Source organism: Martes martes (genome assembly GCF_963455335.1).
Source record: "Martes martes genome assembly, chromosome: 14".
In the NCBI taxonomy this organism is placed as follows: Eukaryota; Metazoa; Chordata; class Mammalia; order Carnivora; family Mustelidae; genus Martes; species Martes martes.
Genome location: NC_137902.1, coordinates 25,481,498 through 25,499,654, shown reverse-complemented (window position 1 = coordinate 25,499,654; position 18,157 = coordinate 25,481,498). Strand labels below are relative to the sequence as shown.

Below are 18,157 nucleotides of genomic sequence, written 5' to 3'. Positions count from 1 at the left end.
CAAGGGGAACCCAACAGGGCTGTGGCCACCTGCTGGGTATGGCAGGGTCCCTGTCAACCCTATACCTGCCTAAGATTGAGAGTTGAGTCTAGCACCCCAGAAGGGGTGTCTGGTGCTTTTCAAATACCCAGGGAAGAGATTATGAAGAGTTGGGAAATCCATGTTCTCATGGTCTAACATGCCTCAGTTTGAAACAAACATTTAGTTCAGCTTCCATAACTGTTGGCAACAGAGAAACTCCCTTTCATATTTTAGCAAACCTGACTACCACTGCCCTGAGTGCCTGCCCTTGGACCACCTAATTCCCTAGCACGCTCTTCTAACAGGAATAATATGCAGAGAAGCAACACCCTGCTCTGATTCTTAGATGCTTATGGAATCCTAGCTCTTGAAAATAGATTTAGGTGGTCCTGAAGAAAGCTCTGACCAGCAGTAGAATTCTTCCAATTTTGTGCTTTTTACTCGATCTTTGGACCCACTGTCAGACATGTGGCTAAAAAGAAACTCTTAAAAGATCTTGTGCGGATAACACAATACGAAAAGTGGTAAATTAAAAGCGAAGTGCTCATGATGGTCCTTGCTCTAAAAGGGAAAATATGTAAATGTACTATGAGAAGTTAGGCCCTGAGCAACATCTCCATCTTGAGTAATAGCTGGGGCAACCACAAACATAATCTCTAAAATGGGGACAGTATTTAAGTGCTAGTTGTAATAGCATTTGTAACCTGATTATTTTTATTTTTAGGATTTATTTGAGGGCACACAATGCAAGTGGTGGGGAGGGGCAGGAGAGAATCTCAAGCAGATTCCCCACTGAGTGTGCAGCCCAGTATCAGGATCTGAGCTGAAATCAAGAGGCAGCCACTCAACCGACTGAGCCGCCCAGGTGCCCCAGTAACCGAATTTACTTTTAAAGTAGTATATATTCCTAAGGGCTAGTAGTTAGAATGCTTCTTGACATAACTTAATGTAAAGCCCATATGCTGAAAGTGGTAAGGTAATACGGTCATGGCTATGTTACTGAACTGTGTTCCCTTCCTATAAAATCATTTTTAATAAGCCTTACCTCACAGTCCTATACCAAAAAACTTCCCACAGAAAAGCTGAGACCTCTTTAGGTACTGTAACCATTACGAGGCATGCCAGACTATTTCCTTTACGAGAATGTCAAACCTGATGTCACTAGCCAAACCTAAACCCGCCTGAAGACCAACAGTTACGATAGTTCTGCTACAGGAAGGGGTCAAAGTCAGTATTAGAAATATTATACTTTATTGAATTCTAGAGCAGCTAATCTACCCTCTGTGTTCACCAGTAAGAACGGAAGGAAGATCTGAAGGGTCAAGGACAAGTCTACACTACTGCTGGAACGGCTGTAGGCCACTCTGCACCTGTGGGGCTAACACCCTAACGTACACAGTAATGATCCATTCTGGTTCAAAACAAGAAGTGATTTCTCCTGGGATTCGGAATTTACTCACACTGATTGTGCCCTGTGCTCTAGTAAGGTTCTGACCTTATAGAGCCCTCTTCCCATCCTCTCAAGCTAGACTTTTAGCTCAGCAGTCCACCCTCGAGGATAGAGAAGGCTGGAGCTCTGGGGAGCAGGAGCCACCCTGGCCCAAACTATGGAATTCACTCATAATGGAAGGAGGTTCCTCCTTTTCTTTTCACAGGGCTTGTTCCTTTGCCCTCTTGCAGCTAAATTCTTTCTATAGATTGATCCCAGATGAGAAAAAGACAGTTTCTGATAATAAGCATTTCTGCTATCAAAAAAAATGTTAAGAGATGAAGACTTGTACCTCAATAGAGAATCACTCACTGCAGTGACTTCCAGAACAGCCCTACAGCAAACCAAATACTTACACAAGGCCGCTAAAGCCCCCAGTCTGCCCAGAGGCACAGAGGACACTTCAAAGCTTATGAAAGGAACCTTGGCCTTAACAGAAGACTACATTTGATAATGGAAACAATATATTTCTCCACTGATATACAATACTATGTGATGCACTGAAAATTTCAGGATGGATTTTGGAGTAAGAACACAATTTATAACACAATATCATTTATCACCTCTTCCCATCACCCTTGCTCCACTCTGAGACTCTCCACCACCCCAGGTGTATCCAATGCACACTGAGGAAACAAGACAAGGAAACGGTGTCACAAGCCACGATGGAGCCGTCCGCATGCAGTTCTGCCCGGCTTTACCCTTGCTTTCTTTCAATACAGACTCCATTACAATTTGAACCATCTGCAAAGAGTGCAAACAAAACTAAAAAGTATCTCTCTATGATTAGAATGTTTTAAAGTCTTCAGAAACTTTCCAGATGTACCTTTGACAGAGCTCCCCCACCCACCGCTAGAACCCATCCTTTGCTCCTGTGAGTCCTGCCAGGCTTGTTTACTGGGTGCTCAGTTTGGGTTCTTATTCCTCCTTATTCTTCTTCCTCTTCCTCCTCCTCATCATCATCTTCATCATGGCAGTGTGTAATTTCCTGGGGGGCCAGTGGGAAGAGGTTGGGGGGTTTAATCTCACTAATCGACCGCGTCAACTGGTGCCGCTTGTAGTCAGTATCTTTGAAATCAACCGATGTGCGGTTCCGAGTGGCAAGAGGGGACTCCATCTCATTGATGTCTACATGTGTGTGTTCCACCGTTGACTCATGAGGCATCTAGAACAAAGTCAGAGGTTCAGAAAGCCGGTGGAGTAAGTTTCCTAAATCCTCACCCCACCTTCTCCTTCTCCTCACCCCTCCTCCTGCACAGGTGGCTGTGCAGAGGCGTGTCTGCTGATCAGAGGCCCAGCCCATTCAGATACTGAAGCGTCTTCCTAGAACTACCTCAAGCTGCTTTTTTCTTCTCCTCTTCCACCCTTAAAACTGTCCAGATCATTACAGCCGGAAACAAGAAAAGATGGGGTAGAAGATTCATAATTCACAGCAAACAAAAGTCCTAAACTACAGATCAGTGTATATATATATATATATATATATAGCCACTTAATAAGAGAAACACGGTTTTTATATAAATGCTAACGAAAGAGGAACATCTTCATTACTCAAACTTTTAATGCAGTACGTGCAGAGTAAAGTTATATCCTGTAACATTCGATCTTGATCCTACTTTCTCAGAGATGCCTTTTGTGCAACGATGTAACCTATTCATGGGCTTTTGTGCAGTAGAAAGGACGGACCCAGGAACACCTGGGTGGCTCAGTCGGTTAAGCATCTGCCTTCAGCTCAGGTCATGATCCCAAGGTCCTGCTTCTCCCTCTGCCTGCCACTCCCCCTGCTTGTGCTCTGACAAATAAAACCTGAAGACATTTAAAAAAAAAAAGACCCAAACTCTCCTGTGCCACCCCACAAACCTGGTTGCAGATCTCAGTCTTAAGAGTGTATCTTAATTATAACTGGCCCAAGACTGTATTAACTCACCAAGACGTGGGCAGCTCTGAAGAGGTAGCTGAATGGATAATACAGCAGGTTGATGAAAGATGCTGCATAGAGATCAGCATATCGCATCACCTGACTGGCAAAGAGGGTCTGCCGGGAGCCACTGCGAAACAGGCTTCCCATCATCCCATAGCACATGTCCATGTCATGAGTTACTTTCTAAAACAGAGAAAGGATTGAATTCAAATATTTACTGAGTGCCAGCTATGTGCCAACCCCTATATAACAGAAGAACTATAAGAAGAAAAACTTGATCTTCCAAGTTTTCTCCCAAATCCCATTTGGATACCTTAATACGTCTCTGGATGGAACTAATGTCTGGGCGCTCGTTGCTGCTGCTGTCAAGATGCCTGGAGATGAAAAGAAAACTCCACTAAAAATCTCTAGAAAAGAGGTCTCTTACACCTAGGTAACTCCCAAAGAGGTAGAGGGGTTTTAGGGAAGAAATATTTGTCTTAAAAATGCAGAACTTACTTGTAGAGTTCAGCCAAGAAAATATCCAAGCTCTGAAGCTCTTCAAAAAGTGCTAAAGTTTGGAAGGAAAAGAAAAATGTTTTAAGTAAAAAAGCATTCAGTTTATAACTGCTGCTAGAACTAAATTAAAAGGCTGCAGATAGGATGGAAGAGTAAAGCTACAGGTGAATGTACAAAATGACTTCCTTCTCCTGCTTCAGGAAAACCCACTCCTGCCCTGTTATGGGATCTGGCAGCAGATGAAAGCCATGATTTCTTCTTTAACTGCCTTTCCTCCTATTTCAACACTGCTGGCTACAACTCTCCAAGTGAACACAGACTCTGAGCTTACAAAGTGCTAATTCACATGCCATCCCTGGTGTGTAGCAAACATCTGTTAGCCGTTCCATTTTCAGATCAAAGAATGAGGAGTAAATGAAGTGTCCGGAGTCACAAGTCTAGGAAATAGAACCAAATCAACTAGATCTACAGAATTTCCTAGGTGGAAAGTTGAAAATGGGGATGAAAAGCTAGCCAGAGAATGCCACTAAGGACAAGCAACAGCCAGTATCTGTTGCATGCTTTCGAGGTGTTCCAGTCTTTCTCAACCTGGCTTCTCCAAAGAGAATTAAGCCCTAATGGATTTACTGTATAAATTTTATCATTTTTGGGAGAAATGAAAATCATGCAAATCAATTTCTCAGTTCTGTGGCTCAGATGAGGAACCATGGCTGTTACTTGTATTTTCTTTATACACACATTATACCCCAGTTAAGTCTCAACAAAGTAGGTATTATCCTCATTTTCACATCTGAGGAAACTAAAGCACAGGGTGTTCCAGAAACTTCTAAGGGCGTGAAGATATTAAGTAGTAAAGCTGGGGTCAGTACCTGAGGCAGTACCTTTCCACATGCTGTGGGTGATGCTAGCAAGGACTAGCTGGAGAGCTTACATGTCAAACACCTTTACATAACTAGACCTATACCTCAATTCAGCATACAGTTCAGAGAATACAATTTGGCCTCATTCTCAGAAGAGCAGGAAAAAAAAAAAAAAAAAAAAAGACATATTACCACTCAGAGCCATCAATGCCCCCAAATCACTGATACAGGCTTGTGACAGAGACTGGAACTAGAAGGTGTGGTTGGAAAATATGGGACCACAGAGGAAAGTGGAATTCACAGTTTAGTTGCTACAGTAATATAACTCAGGATAGCAACATTCTGTGCTTAACTAGGAAGGAATTCAAGAAGGCGGAACAAGAAAACCTCCCCTATTTCCTCAAATTCTGGAGTTCTATACCACACCTGGCTAGAGGGAAGTATTCAAATATCTTGGGACTACCTCTGCCCCTTTCTCCCCACATAAAAAGTAATGAGTTCTTTAAAGAGGCCTGATACACAGCTGGTCCTTAGGATATAAAAGTAAGAGTAATGGCTCCTTACCACTCTTATCAGTCCAGACATGGAGCTCCTGTGCAAGTTCAGGAATCACCAAGAAAGTTCGCCACCCTTGCCGTTTCTTTGATTTTAAAATGTCTCCAAAAATGTGATCTCCAATATATAAAATGTCTTTGCCCTTGGCTCCCAACAGATCACAGACTGTATCCGATGAACCTGAAACGATGGAACGAACAATGGGAAAACAAAAATGTCTCCACGTTAAAAACCAGCATTTTAGGTACCATAACCATTAAATACTGTACAAATTTTATTCTTATGCAAGGAACAGACTAGAAAAAGGGCTCACTTTTCTTAAAGACCCATCACTATTTTTCTTTCATCATTCCTTTTATTGCCTCTAAGGCAAGGCCTTCAGTTCCACTATGTGAACCAGGGCTCTCAGTTACCAAATCCAAAAGCAACAAAACTACGTCTCATTTTTAGTGACTATAACCTTCCAAAAGTACCACCGCCATTTTCTCATCACAGATCTGACAATGTGGCTTTGTTCAACTATTTCTCACTGCAACAAAATCTGCATATCTGTGTCCATAGGGCTCCCTGAGGATCCCTTTGAGAAGCCTCAAATAGGGAAAAGGCTGAAGAAAAATTGATCTTTTTAGGAAAAATCAAAGACTCATTAAGTTGGGGCGCCTGGGTGGCTCAGTTGGTTAAGTGTATGCCTTTGGCTCAGGTCATGATCTCAGGGCTCTGGGATCAAGCCCTGCTCAGCTGGGAGTCTGCTGCTCCCTCAGCCCCTGCTCATGCGCACACACACTCTTCTTTCTCAAAGAAATCTTAAAACCAAACAAAAAACCCCACAAAACTCATTAGGTCATACTAACAGCTTCTCAAACCCATTCTCCCTGACTCCTTTTGCGTGAGTAGGTGACCGAAGCATTTACCTCCAGCAGACAATATCTTAAGGATGCTAAAGAGTAAGGGTCACACTATGCCAGGAGGACACCAAAGCTTCCACAAAGGAGTCTGAACAAGGACTTAAACTAAATAAAGGGAAATCTGTGACTCACCTCCTGAGTAGACGATGCCATGCTGTAAGGGGCCTGTGTAGGTACCAATTTTCAGCTTGCCAGTCTTCTGTGAGGAGAGAAGATGGGACTTTGTAATAATTCATTGTTCAGTCACAACTGCCACCCAAAATGTGATTTGGATAGGCAGCTAAATGAACAGCACTTTTGAATTATATTCTTTGGGGTTTATTTGGCTCTCTCAATTAAGATGTTTAAAACTTATTTTTAATTAAAAATAAAGATATGGCTAATCAGTTAAACATACCTGTTTCCTTAGGAAGAATAAGAGTAGGGAAAGGAGAAATACGAAGGACAGGGGCTAGCAGACAGATCACCCTCTCGACTTACAGTATCCACCTGGCGTAGTACTGTGCCTTCTCCAAAAAAGAGTGGCTTCCGTGCATCTACCAAGATCAGGTCAAAGTAGGACTGCCATGGTCGATGGGAACTCCCAGGCTGATGAAGATGAGAAAGAGCAGAAGCCAAAATATCACTCCTAACCTTGAGGCACTAGTATTTAATCTCACTCAGATGTAAGGAATGTAGACATATTAAGTATACCCAGAAAATCCCACTCTTCTGTTAAAAACATTGTGTTCTATTATAAGCCACATTCTTTTGGAAGCAAGCAAGGTAAAAACATAAATTAACACATTTTAAATCATTTTATCTACTGATTTTTTCACAGCAACTTAACATATGAAGGAAAGTGCTCACACTCTGAAATGGGCTAACAGAGGCACAAAGGGGCCAAGGACAGATGCAAATTAATACTCAAGAGAGATTAAGAAAGAGGCAGATCAGCATTAGAACTGAAGTATACAAACTAACATGGAACTACTACTAGCAAATTTTACTGGTTATGTTCTCAAAATAATGGCTCATATTGCAGGCTTATCACATCACTAACCTAGGAGTTATGCCCATTAACATTATTTCCATCCTGAAACAGAACCATGCTATTAAACTTTTAAGGTCAAACTGAAGAGCAAGGCATACTGTGCTTTTGGGCGATCTCAAAACAGATTTACTGATATTTACTCAGGCCTAGTAGTAAAATCCCTCAAGTATGTGACTCAGTTGCAATGAGTTTTCCTTAAATCTAAGTGTAGTCCTACTGCAGGAATAAAGACTTCTCTGCTAAATATCAAAGCTAACTGTTCTCTTGGCACAGAACTCAGCAATAACTATGACCAGTATCCAGAAGTTGTCAAGAATATATATATTTTGTTTCTTTTAATCAGATATCTTCCTCAACCTGAAAATTCCTATCTTTGCCACACAAACTTAACAATGCTACATAATGTTAGTCTGATCCCATCCCACTAAATAACACAAATATCTCTCCCTTTTATTTCTGTCTACCTGGTTTTCAAAACTCTAGCAATGTTATACTATACTAGCTCCTGCATTATTTCTAACATTAATGAAGATTTCTAGATGAGTTCTGACAATTCCCTTACTCTCAATATTCCAAGATGACTAAATGTATTATTACTATAAGCAATGGTCTATTAAGTTATATATAGTACCTTGGGGCCATGTGGGAAATCAAACAGGTAAGTCATAATTTTCTGGAAAAAAAGAAATCCAACATAAGGTCCATATACTACTTTTGCAAAAGATAAAAAGCACCTTAAAAAAAAAAAACCCCAAGTTTTTCATGAGACATGTCTTTTTCAATAAAGGACTCATCACATTCTTGTTTTCCTCTAAGTTTATGAAACCGTAACAGCTGAAGCCAGAAATTAATGCTTCATCAAAAAACAAAAACGGACATTGTCGGTAAGACGTAGGCTTCTTCTGGGATGTATTTTTGTATACTTCGTCCACATACCCTTACCCAATTCTCCTGGAAGGCTGGAACATACATTTGGAATGGTATCTGAGGTAAGGGCACTGAGAAAACTACTGACTCATATGGTTATAATATACCTTGGCCTCCTAACTATTGTTCCTAGATTAACCAAGCCAATGAGCCATTGGATTTGTTGGCTTTCTAAGACTGCTTACTCCAGATCACGTTTCTAAATCAAGATTTTATATAAAGTGAATCGGGCAGCACGGAGCTGTCTGCTAGCACTATAAACTTGTAACTGTCTTAGCAAAAATAAGATGAAGGCAAGGAGTTAAATCAGCTTTTCTACATGCTTTAATCATGGTTAAAAAAAAAATTAAGTTATACGGTAGTAAATTTTGATGACTAAGAGTCAAAACATCTTTGCACCATCTACTGCTGTCTGGCTCCCAACAGCAGGGAGGGCATTTACACAGGTACAATAAATAAATGTGTGACTTCTCAAATTTATATAAATGCTGCACCACGGAGACACAGAAGCCATTTTAATCAGCACAAATGTTTTAAATAACCTCCAAATTAAAACCTTCAAGTTAGCCAACTGTAATCAGGGAAAATAGTCAAATGAAATACTGAGAAAAATCTGAGAACCACTGTGATGTAGCCCTTATACTGTAGAAATTTTTTCACTCTGCTCTCAAAATGAAATGGCAAAAAACTACCCTCACTTAACAAACTACTGTCCTCAGTATCTTCACAGTTCTTTAGGCCAAAATAATTCTTCTGTATAGACAAATAGGAATATTAAGCACTTACATCTGTATACTTATAGTCACTGTTGGTGGCAAGAAACACTTTCCCTACTTCCTTCATTCGGCTCAGAAGCAAAGGCAGTTTTCCCTGCAATGTAATATGATTATGAGTGAAACACTACAACACAAATACATACTCATTTACACTTGGACTTTTGTCCACTGGAATAAGAACAGAAGATGCCCTTCAAGGGTTGGTTGGTTTCAGAATTTTATATTTAAAAGACCACATTAGGGGCGGCTGGGTGGCTCAGTGGGTTAAGCCTCTGCCTTCGGCTCAGGTCATGATCTCAGGGTCCTGGGATCGAGTCCTGAATCAGGCTCTCTGCCCAGCAGGGAGCCTGCTTCTCCCCCCTCTCTCTGCCTGCCTCTCTGCCTACCTGTGATCTCTCTCTCTCTCTGTCAAATAAATAAATAAAATCTTAAAAGACCACATTATCACTATGCATGAATTAAGTATTAATATATACAGTATACATGGTATATATAATGTGTAGGTTTATTTATAAAATTATACAGATGATATGCTTATTAAAAACACCTTGGAGCACCTGGCTGGCTCAGTCAGTGGAGCACACAACTCGAGCTCAGGGATGTGAGTCTGAGTCCCCCACTGGGTGTAGAGATTACCAAAAAACAAAAAAAATTTTTTTAATTTCTTTAAAAATAAAAACAAAAACATCTCTACCTTCCTTGTGTCTGCCTCAGGAAAGAGTTTAAATTACCTTGTAATCTCAAACTACATGAATGAAGTATGTAAAGGGTCAGGAAAAGCTGATTTTAAATATTCATGTTAGAGAATGCATGCACAATCGCATGTACGAGCAGCAGAGGGAGAGGGACAAGCAGACTCCTCCAAGCTCCATCCCACGACCCTGAGATCATGACCTAAGCCAAAATCAAGAGTAAGCCGCTTAACCAACTGAGCCACCCAGGTGCCCCAGGAGGAGCTGATTTTAAACATCACCAGCAAAATATATGGAGAGTGTAAGATATAGCTTCACCAAGTATACTTTTCTTTTCTAAGACACCTTGCAGAATGAAATGCCATATGCAGGATGCAACCTAGAAATGCCCAGACCCATCTGCAGATACATGAGGAAATTCTAACTCCTGGCCTGACCAGAAAGAAAAGCATCTTTTCTATCTCTCACAGTAAATAGGTTCCTTCACTCAGATTCTCCTGGACCTCTCCTGAACCCCTCAATGTTCCCTCTTGAAACAACAGAGTGGAAGTGGGAGTAGAGGGTAAATAGGAAGTACAGACTGAAAACAATAAGAAATTGTTTACCAAAGTACCTCAAAGAAATATTGCATTCTGTTACTCTTACTCTGTGAGAAAAGGAAGAAGTATCTCATCTTGGAGCTATGTATGTTTCCTTTTTATTTTAAAATAATTTCCTGAGCCTCGTTGGCTCAGTTGGTTGGTTAAGCATCTGCCTTCAGCCCAGGTCACGATCCCAGGGTGCTGGGATCGAGTCCCACACATCAGGCTCCTTGCTCAGCAGGGAGCCTGCTTCTCCACCTGCCTGCCACTCCCCCTGCTTATGCTCTCTCTCTGACAAATATTTTTAAAACTATAAAATAAAAATAAGATAAAATAATTTCAGACATAGAGTGCCCGGGTGGCTGAGTTGGGTTATGTGGCTGACTTTTGGTTTTGGCTCAGGTCATGATCTCAGGGTTGTGGGATAGAGCCCCAGAGAGGGCTCCATGATCAGAACAGAGTCTGCTTGGGACCCTCTCTCCCTCTCCCACCACCTCTGCTCCTCCCCCCAGCTTGTGGGCACAAACTCTCACTCACTACCACAAACAAACAAAATCTTCAAAAATAATTCCAGACTTAAAGAAAAGTCAGGAAAATAATATATTCAGTATATTCTTCATCTAGCTTCCCTTAATATTCAGATCTTACATAAACAAAGCACAATGATCAAAACTAAGAAATTAACATTGGTACAATTCGATTAACTAAATTACAGATTTTAAAAGTCTTTCAAGAAATCTTAAAGCTTTCCTCATTATTCCCTATTGATTTAATTTAAATAATGGTCACATATATGTACATTTTTTAGGTTATCTAATGCTCTGATTTTGATTTGGATCACATTCAGGTGTGACCTGTGGCCTTACCCCTTACTAACTGTATAAACTTGGGCAAGTTATACAACCTCTGTTCCTCAGTTTCTTTAACTATACAGCAGAGGTAACAATACCTAATCTCAGGGTTTTATGGAAGATTAAATGGCATATAATCACTTAGTACAGTGATGCGCACACAGTAACTCCTCTAGCTGCTATTATCATTAGAGCTAAAAGGACAAAAGAAATATTAGGTCTTCTTGCCTATGAACAAATAAGAAAAACTGTATTAGGACCTATGTTCTGGCTGAAAATTCCTGGTGATTATACTTGACACATATTATATCCAGACAAAGAAGTATCTTCCCTTGTCCATTTCATTATAAATAGGCTTGTTATTCATTTCCATGATTTGCATATCTATTTTCCCCTTTATTACTTACATCTTTGACTACATACTTCTCAAGATTTTCAACTGTCTTTTCCTTAAGGGAGCCCTAGGGGAAGGAAAGAAAAAAAAACCTCAGTTATTAACAGTTTATAAGAAAGATTATGTCTACTATCAACCCAAATGCATTTCATAAGTATTTACCAAAATGGAAAAGTAGATAAACTGGACAGTGCCATGATAAAGCAGCAGATGTGATTTGCTGGACTCTGCCTCCAAAACGTATTTAAAATCTAAAACTATTTTTATTTTGAACTAGAAATCTAAAGGAATTTCATTTTTTATTCAGTACAATTTATAGTAAATGTAATATTAGTGTTACTAGTCAAGCAGGAGGTATCTGGAAAAAAAGCCCTTAATCATCCTCAAAGAGTAGGGTTAAGTATAATCTTAACACTAAAATCTCTTCTAAGTTGGGGCGCCTGAGTGGCTCAGTGGGTTAAAGCCTCTGTCTTTGGCTCAGGTCATGATCCCAGGGTCCTTGGATCAAGCCCCACATCGGGCTCTCTGCTCGGCGGTTAGCCTGCTTCCCCCTCTCTCTCTGCCTACTTGTGATCTCTGTCAAATAAATAAATAAAATCTTTTAAAAATTTTTAAAAAAATAAAAATAAAAAAATTAAATCTCCTCTAAGTTTGGGAAATGGAAATGGAAATAAAAACTAGAAGGCAAGCACCATCACTAAGGAAAGATCAGCATTACTTCTGAAAGCAGGACAGCCAAAGACAAGAACAAAAATATTCTAGAGAGCTGTCACTAGGGGGCAAATCCAATTTTTTTTTAATGGAGGAAAAATTCTGCTGTATTTGCACTTGAAAATGTAACATCACACCATAAAACCCACACCATTGAGTGAACAGGTGAAACAGTAGCTCCTAGGTACCTTGTAATGAACCCAGTCGACAGCATCTCTTACATCCTGGAACATACTTCGGTAAGACATGAAGAGGTCCCCATCTTTAAATCCTGTTTCACAGCTATACAAAGATGAAAAGAACATGACAGGGAATCCAAAAGAGAGTAAATAAGATGAACATCAAACAATGCCCCGGGGACCCAAAGGTTCCATTATCACATGGATAAAGGCTGTGGCTAATTAGGAAAATAATTACTCCCTAATGAAAATCCATTTTGACCACCAGAGAGGAGGACAGTATTCAATGGAATACAATAATTGTGAACAAATATAATGTGATAGAATAATATACTTAAGTGGAAGCTAAAAGGTCAGTTCCAAAAATATCATGTTCTTTCATTCATCACTTTCAAGAAACAGGTTCCCATCAAAGAAACATTTGAAACTTAAAATCGGTAATTTAGGTTCTCTTCATCCTGACTTGTCTGACGTTGTCTCTAGGTAAAGGTATGGCCCATTTTCTATTTAACTTTGTGACTTAGTGCTCCACCAGATTTAGTGCCTTGAAGTAGGTAAGGCCTGGACAGGATAAGAAGTTAGCAAACTCTGACACACATGGCTGAACTTTTAGCAGTAGTTATACAATTCCCCCTAAAAAAGGAGAGGAAAACTTGTTCCAGACTTAAATACAATTTTACTTCAGGGAGGATAAACCATATTCACTCCTCAATCAAATCTCACTGGGCCTGGAAATAAAACTAAATTACCACCCCTGAATGGCTCCTGGGCTGCTGCTGTGAAATGAGTTGGGGGTTTCAGTGTAATTCTGCTTGGACAGATAATCATCACACAAACCTCCCACTCAGTTGTCACAATTAGCACCTCTGCTGGCCGTCTTCATTCCCAGGAGAAGCCAATCAGAAGTGGTCCCTTCCAAACATGGCTGCAGCACACTGGCAAGGAGAGGGGCCGTGTGGGAGCTGAGAGCCTGCATGGAGCTGCTGCCGCTGTCCCATCTCTCGGGCTGGCAATGTGGCATCTCTCACTAGCACTAAATTCACTTCAGAAAAGCAGAAAAGACCTACAATGGCCAGTTCTCTAAAACCCTGTACATTAATTTCAAAAAATCAATCGGAAAAATAAAGTTACACCATATACATACCTGGTATATCTAGGACAATTAGTAAAAAAATCTACAAGGCAGGCCAACAGGTAGGTCTCTGAAAAATGAAGAATAGATATTCATAAGCTATAAGTGAGATAATTTGAAGTGATCTCATTGTCTCCCTTGGACAAAAATAAATGATCACGAAAAGAAGGGAAAGCATCTGTAATACATAGGCACGGGGAATGAGTCTACCTGGTAGATTGAAAAGTGTGTTCAGAATGTAAAATCTTTCAGTGTCATCTCGTTGGATAAATTTGTTTGGATACTGCTCTCTAGTTTCTGGTCTGAAAGAAAAAAACTTTAAATTAATTGACATTCAAGAAATGAACATTGTTAATAACTATGAGAAATATGCAACATTCAAAACTTCATTCAAATATGTTGGTAGCTATATTCAAGGAAGGGTTCTAAATACTATATATGAGTAGCTCGGGTTCCAGCCCTTTAAATTCTCAGTCTGGTAAGGGAGGTGAGTCACATACACAGTTATCACCAGGTAAAAAAATCACAACTCCCACAAGAAAGGTGCAGAGAGCCATGAGAAAATGGAGGAAGAGGTGACCATTTCAACTAATGGGGTAGGAAAGAAGTGAATGCGGGAATGAGGAGAGGAAAGTCTAGGAAGGATTCATGAAAAGGTGGCAACAGGAGCTGGTCCTTAAAGGCTCGGTAGACCAATTCAAAAACTAGTCCAACTGGAGAAGAAAGAGGGGAGCAGAGGAAAATAAAACTAGAAAGATAAATTGAGGCAGATCATGCTATTGTTATTTTTCATTCAGGGGCCAACAGAGTGCCACTGATAGGCTTTGGGGTTTTTTTGGGTTTTTTGGTCTGTTTGGTTGGTTTTTGCCATGGACGGTTTTTAAGCAGAGGGATAAAACTATTAGAGCAGAATTATAAAAATATTCAACTATTAATGGTTTTAGGATAAAAAGTAGAAAGAAATGTGATTACACTGCAAAAGTGGCTACAACTTCTTCCTATGCATTGTAATGTCTCACTTTGCAGTTACTCTGATTAAGGGGCTCAGTCTGTTTCTCCATCCTCAAATACAGGCTTGAGTAGTAGCAACAGGGATCCAAGCAGAGGCTTGGAAAACACCTGCATATTCGGGTTTGCCTCCTCTTGCTGCCCTTGCACCTCTGAGACTACTGAGTGAATGAGTAGTGAATGAGGTTTAACCTGCTGGAAGATAAAACACTACACATAGAAATGAGGCACTCCAGCCCCAGGCTGCCAAATCCAGACATGTGAGTGAGGCTGTGTCAGACCAGCAGAGCAGCTCCAGAACTGCTGACTCTCAGAATTTTGAGCTAAATAAAATGGGCACTGTTTTAAGCCACTAAGTTTTGAAGTAATTTACTATGCACCAAAAGCTAACTGACACAAACGACTGGGAAATCAGTTAAGTGGTTATTGCAATTGTCCAGATGAGAGCAGTGGGTTCTGTCCTAGAGTGGTAGCACACTAATGCTTAAAGGGAAGCATTAATCATGAGAGACTGCCAAGGTAAATCAATGAGACCAGGCAACTGGCCGTGGCAGATGAGCGACACGGAGTCAAAGATGATGATGCTCATAGGAAGGTGCCTCTGAGAGGGTGGTGGTACCCTTAAGAGAAATATGAAAACTGGGTAAAAAGTAGATGTAAGAGGAATTCTACTTTGGATACATTAAGTTCAAAGTAAACAGATTTTTGTAGGCAATTAGTAATAAAGGTCAAGAACTTAAAACAGAGATTCAGACTTCAGAGAGAACTGGGGTCACCTACACACAGGTAACAGATGAAGTCATGAAAACTGTTACAGTAGATGAGGCCACTTGCAGTGCAGAGGGGGGAAAAAAAAAGACAAAACAGACCCATGGAGAACATTAAGGAGCAAAACAGAAAAAAGTTGTTAGAGATGCCCAAGAACCTTGGAGAGTAAAATGAAACACTCTAAGAAGAGGAAGGGGATAGAATTAATAAACAAAAACAGTACAAAGAAACCTAAAAACAGAAAAACTAAAATTTAAAAAGGCACAATTCTCAGGGCGCCTGGCTGGTTCAGTGTGTGTACGACTCTGGATCTTGGGGTTTTGAGTTCGAGTCCCATGTTGGGTGTAGAGTATGCTTAAAAATAAAATATTTTAAAAATGCACATTTCTCACAATGAATATATAGAGATAACTAATCTAAATAAAGGTCATCAACTTTAAAGTTCCTATCAATTTGGGTAAATTCCTACTTGGGTCTGTTAACTACCAGTGGCATAAACTCTAGTTACGAAAATAAAATCATATTAGCTCCCTGGCTTAGTCACCCTTCTGAAATAAGAGTTCCCAATAAGGAATAACTTAGTAGAGTATCTCATTTTCTAGCCTTCTAAGATTTTCTATAATGAAAATTAAGTTGGAAGGGAATAGTAATGATATGCTTTCTTCAGTCAGGTTTAGTAAGATGACACTGTCTCCTTGGATATACATACTTTACTATTCCCTCCACTGTTACAGCAATTCCTTTACATAAGGATAGTTAACAGTTATTTATTAGGCAATTAGAACCCAAACTGACTTATAAATATAGCTAGCAATTACATTTTGTTTCAATTAAGTGTCAAATCAGGGTAGCATATATTTAAAATAAAAAAGGAAGGAATGCTAGATTTGGAAGATGGAAGGAAAATAGTGACAATATAGAGTACTGCTAACTTTCTATGATTTGCAGAATAAAGATTTGATCTCAGTATTATCCTACTCTAAAACTTGAAAGGCCTTTGCCTTGTCCAAAAAAGAGGCCCCAACTCATTGGCAAAGCAGGTAAGATTATGCCTCACGCAGCCCTAACCTTCCTTCCAGCCTCGTCTACCAGTACGCCTCATAGCTCACTTTCCTTCTCCGTCCCTCCTCAACCTCTCCTTTTCCACAGGCTTTTCCTTTTGACTCTGAAGACAGTACAGTGCGTGTTGTTTGAATGATTCTACATTACCCATAAATGACTTATTTTTGAAACACTACTAAATGTACTTCCAAAGGAACTATTTGGAAACTTTATCGGTTTATTTGAGGAAAGAAAGAAAGGTCTGTGGATCCTGAGTTAGTAAATCTAACTGCAATACAAATTGATAGAAATTCCCTTCCTTTTCTTCTCAAACTACCCCTCCCCACAACACAAAAACCCCTTTTCAGACATTAATAAATACAACCTCGGTTTATCTTCATTGGGATTTTGAATTATGGTACAATATCCACATATAAAATAGCTTAGCTTGCTAGCATTATTTGCAATAGCTTCACATTCTAAATCCTGTCTCCTGATATTCGTGAATCTTGAACAAACTCCTCATAAGAGGAACAGTGAAAAAAAGGCAGAGGGGTGCCTGGGTGGCTCAGTGGGTTAAGGCTCTGCCTTCAGCTAGGTCATGGTCTCAGAGTCCTGGGATCGAGCCCCACATTGGGCTCTGCTCAGCAGGGAGCCTGCTTCCCCCACTCTCTCTGCCTCTCTGCCTACTTGTGATCTCTCTCTCTGTCAAATAAATAAATAAAATCTTTAAAAAAAAAAAAAGAAAAAACAAAGGCAGATATAATCACTGGCGTGCCAATGTGTCAAGGTGGGGGGTTTACTTCACACTGTTCTTATTACGTATACTTGGAAATCTTCAAGCTGGAAAGTCTTATATCAGATGCTTCACTTCCAAATAGGGCATTGCTGTGACCTCAGATTTAAAGGATACTCTGATAGAGTCACAAAAAGTATTTACCAAAAAGATATTGTCTCTTTAAAAATTTCAATGCAGACCCTGTGGTTTTTACTACTTTACCTTTGAGAATAACATATAGAAGAATTATGAGAGACTGACACATAATCTGTTACGGTTTGTTTTTTTTAAGATTTTATTTACTTATTTGTCAGAGAGATAGAGTACAGGCAGGCAGAGGCAGAGGGAGAAGCAGGCCCCCTGCGGAACAAGAAGCCCCATGTGGGACTCGATCCCAGGATGCTGGGATCATGACCTGAGCCGAAGGCAGCCGCCCAACCGACTGAGCCACCCAGGCGCCCAATCTGTTACGGTTTTAAGAGTTGCTCTGTCCCTATTACAGTGTCAGTAGTAAATTAGGTAGGATAATAGTAGAGAAAATGTACAATTGTCAAGCCACAGTGACAAAGAGTGAGAAACTGTGGTATTGTGATTTTTAAAGAAAACATTGGGATGTTTCACCAGAATAGTAGACACTAAATTTTATCTGTTTACTAGGGTGGGAAGTCCAAATTAGTGAGAATAGTGGAAATATACTGGTTATTAAAATAAAGCTTACTCTTACTTGTTTAAATTTTATCACCCTTATTCATTTTTAACCCATGCTTTCAAAAATTTTAATCATATGACCAAATATCTGAAGCTACTCATTAGATTAAAAAATAATACATTAGCTATTAAAAATCTTAGTCATTTATGCTGTTGTAGTTTTAAATTTTTCAAAGCACTTTTATATACATACCTCTTCTGAGCAGCTACCTGAGAACTGTATTAAAAAGGAGAAAATAAAAATCTTAGAATTTCAAATAAGTCAAAGCCACTACAGTTCTTTTTGGGCAAGTTTCAAGATTAGCTTTGTTGGATGCTGTATATTTAGA

The 18,157-nt window shown here is 39.9% G+C and overlaps 1 protein-coding gene across 10 annotated transcripts in view; it reads right to left on the bottom strand.

The window, feature by feature from the left end:
- Positions 1–1,255: 1,255 nt before the first annotated feature.
- Positions 1,256–18,157, bottom strand: part of NT5C2 (5'-nucleotidase, cytosolic II) — an 87,586-nt gene continuing 70,684 nt past the window's right edge. For 5 of the 10 annotated variants that reach the window (XM_080823437.1, XM_080823435.1, XM_080823433.1 and 2 more), the window contains 14 exons: positions 18,022–18,045; positions 13,736–13,827; positions 13,538–13,595; positions 12,403–12,496; positions 11,517–11,570; positions 8,996–9,079; positions 7,914–7,955; positions 6,730–6,837; positions 6,382–6,448; positions 5,354–5,524; positions 3,930–3,981; positions 3,745–3,805; positions 3,438–3,614; positions 1,256–2,675 (listed from right to left, as the gene is read on the bottom strand). In XM_080823437.1, coding sequence (XP_080679563.1) covers positions 2,439–2,675; positions 3,438–3,614; positions 3,745–3,805; positions 3,930–3,981; positions 5,354–5,524; positions 6,382–6,448; positions 6,730–6,837; positions 7,914–7,955; positions 8,996–9,079; positions 11,517–11,570; positions 12,403–12,496; positions 13,538–13,595; positions 13,736–13,827; positions 18,022–18,045 — 1,321 coding nt within the window. In that variant the 3' untranslated portion in view covers positions 1,256–2,438. Of the gene's footprint in view, positions 2,676–3,437; positions 3,615–3,744; positions 3,806–3,929; positions 3,982–5,353; positions 5,525–6,381; positions 6,449–6,729; positions 6,838–7,913; positions 7,956–8,995; positions 9,080–11,516; positions 11,571–12,402; positions 12,497–13,230; positions 13,332–13,537; positions 13,596–13,735; positions 13,828–18,021; positions 18,046–18,157 lie in introns of those variants that run through there. The other 5 variants (XM_080823436.1, XM_080823438.1, XM_080823439.1 and 2 more) reach the window with 2 other exon arrangements.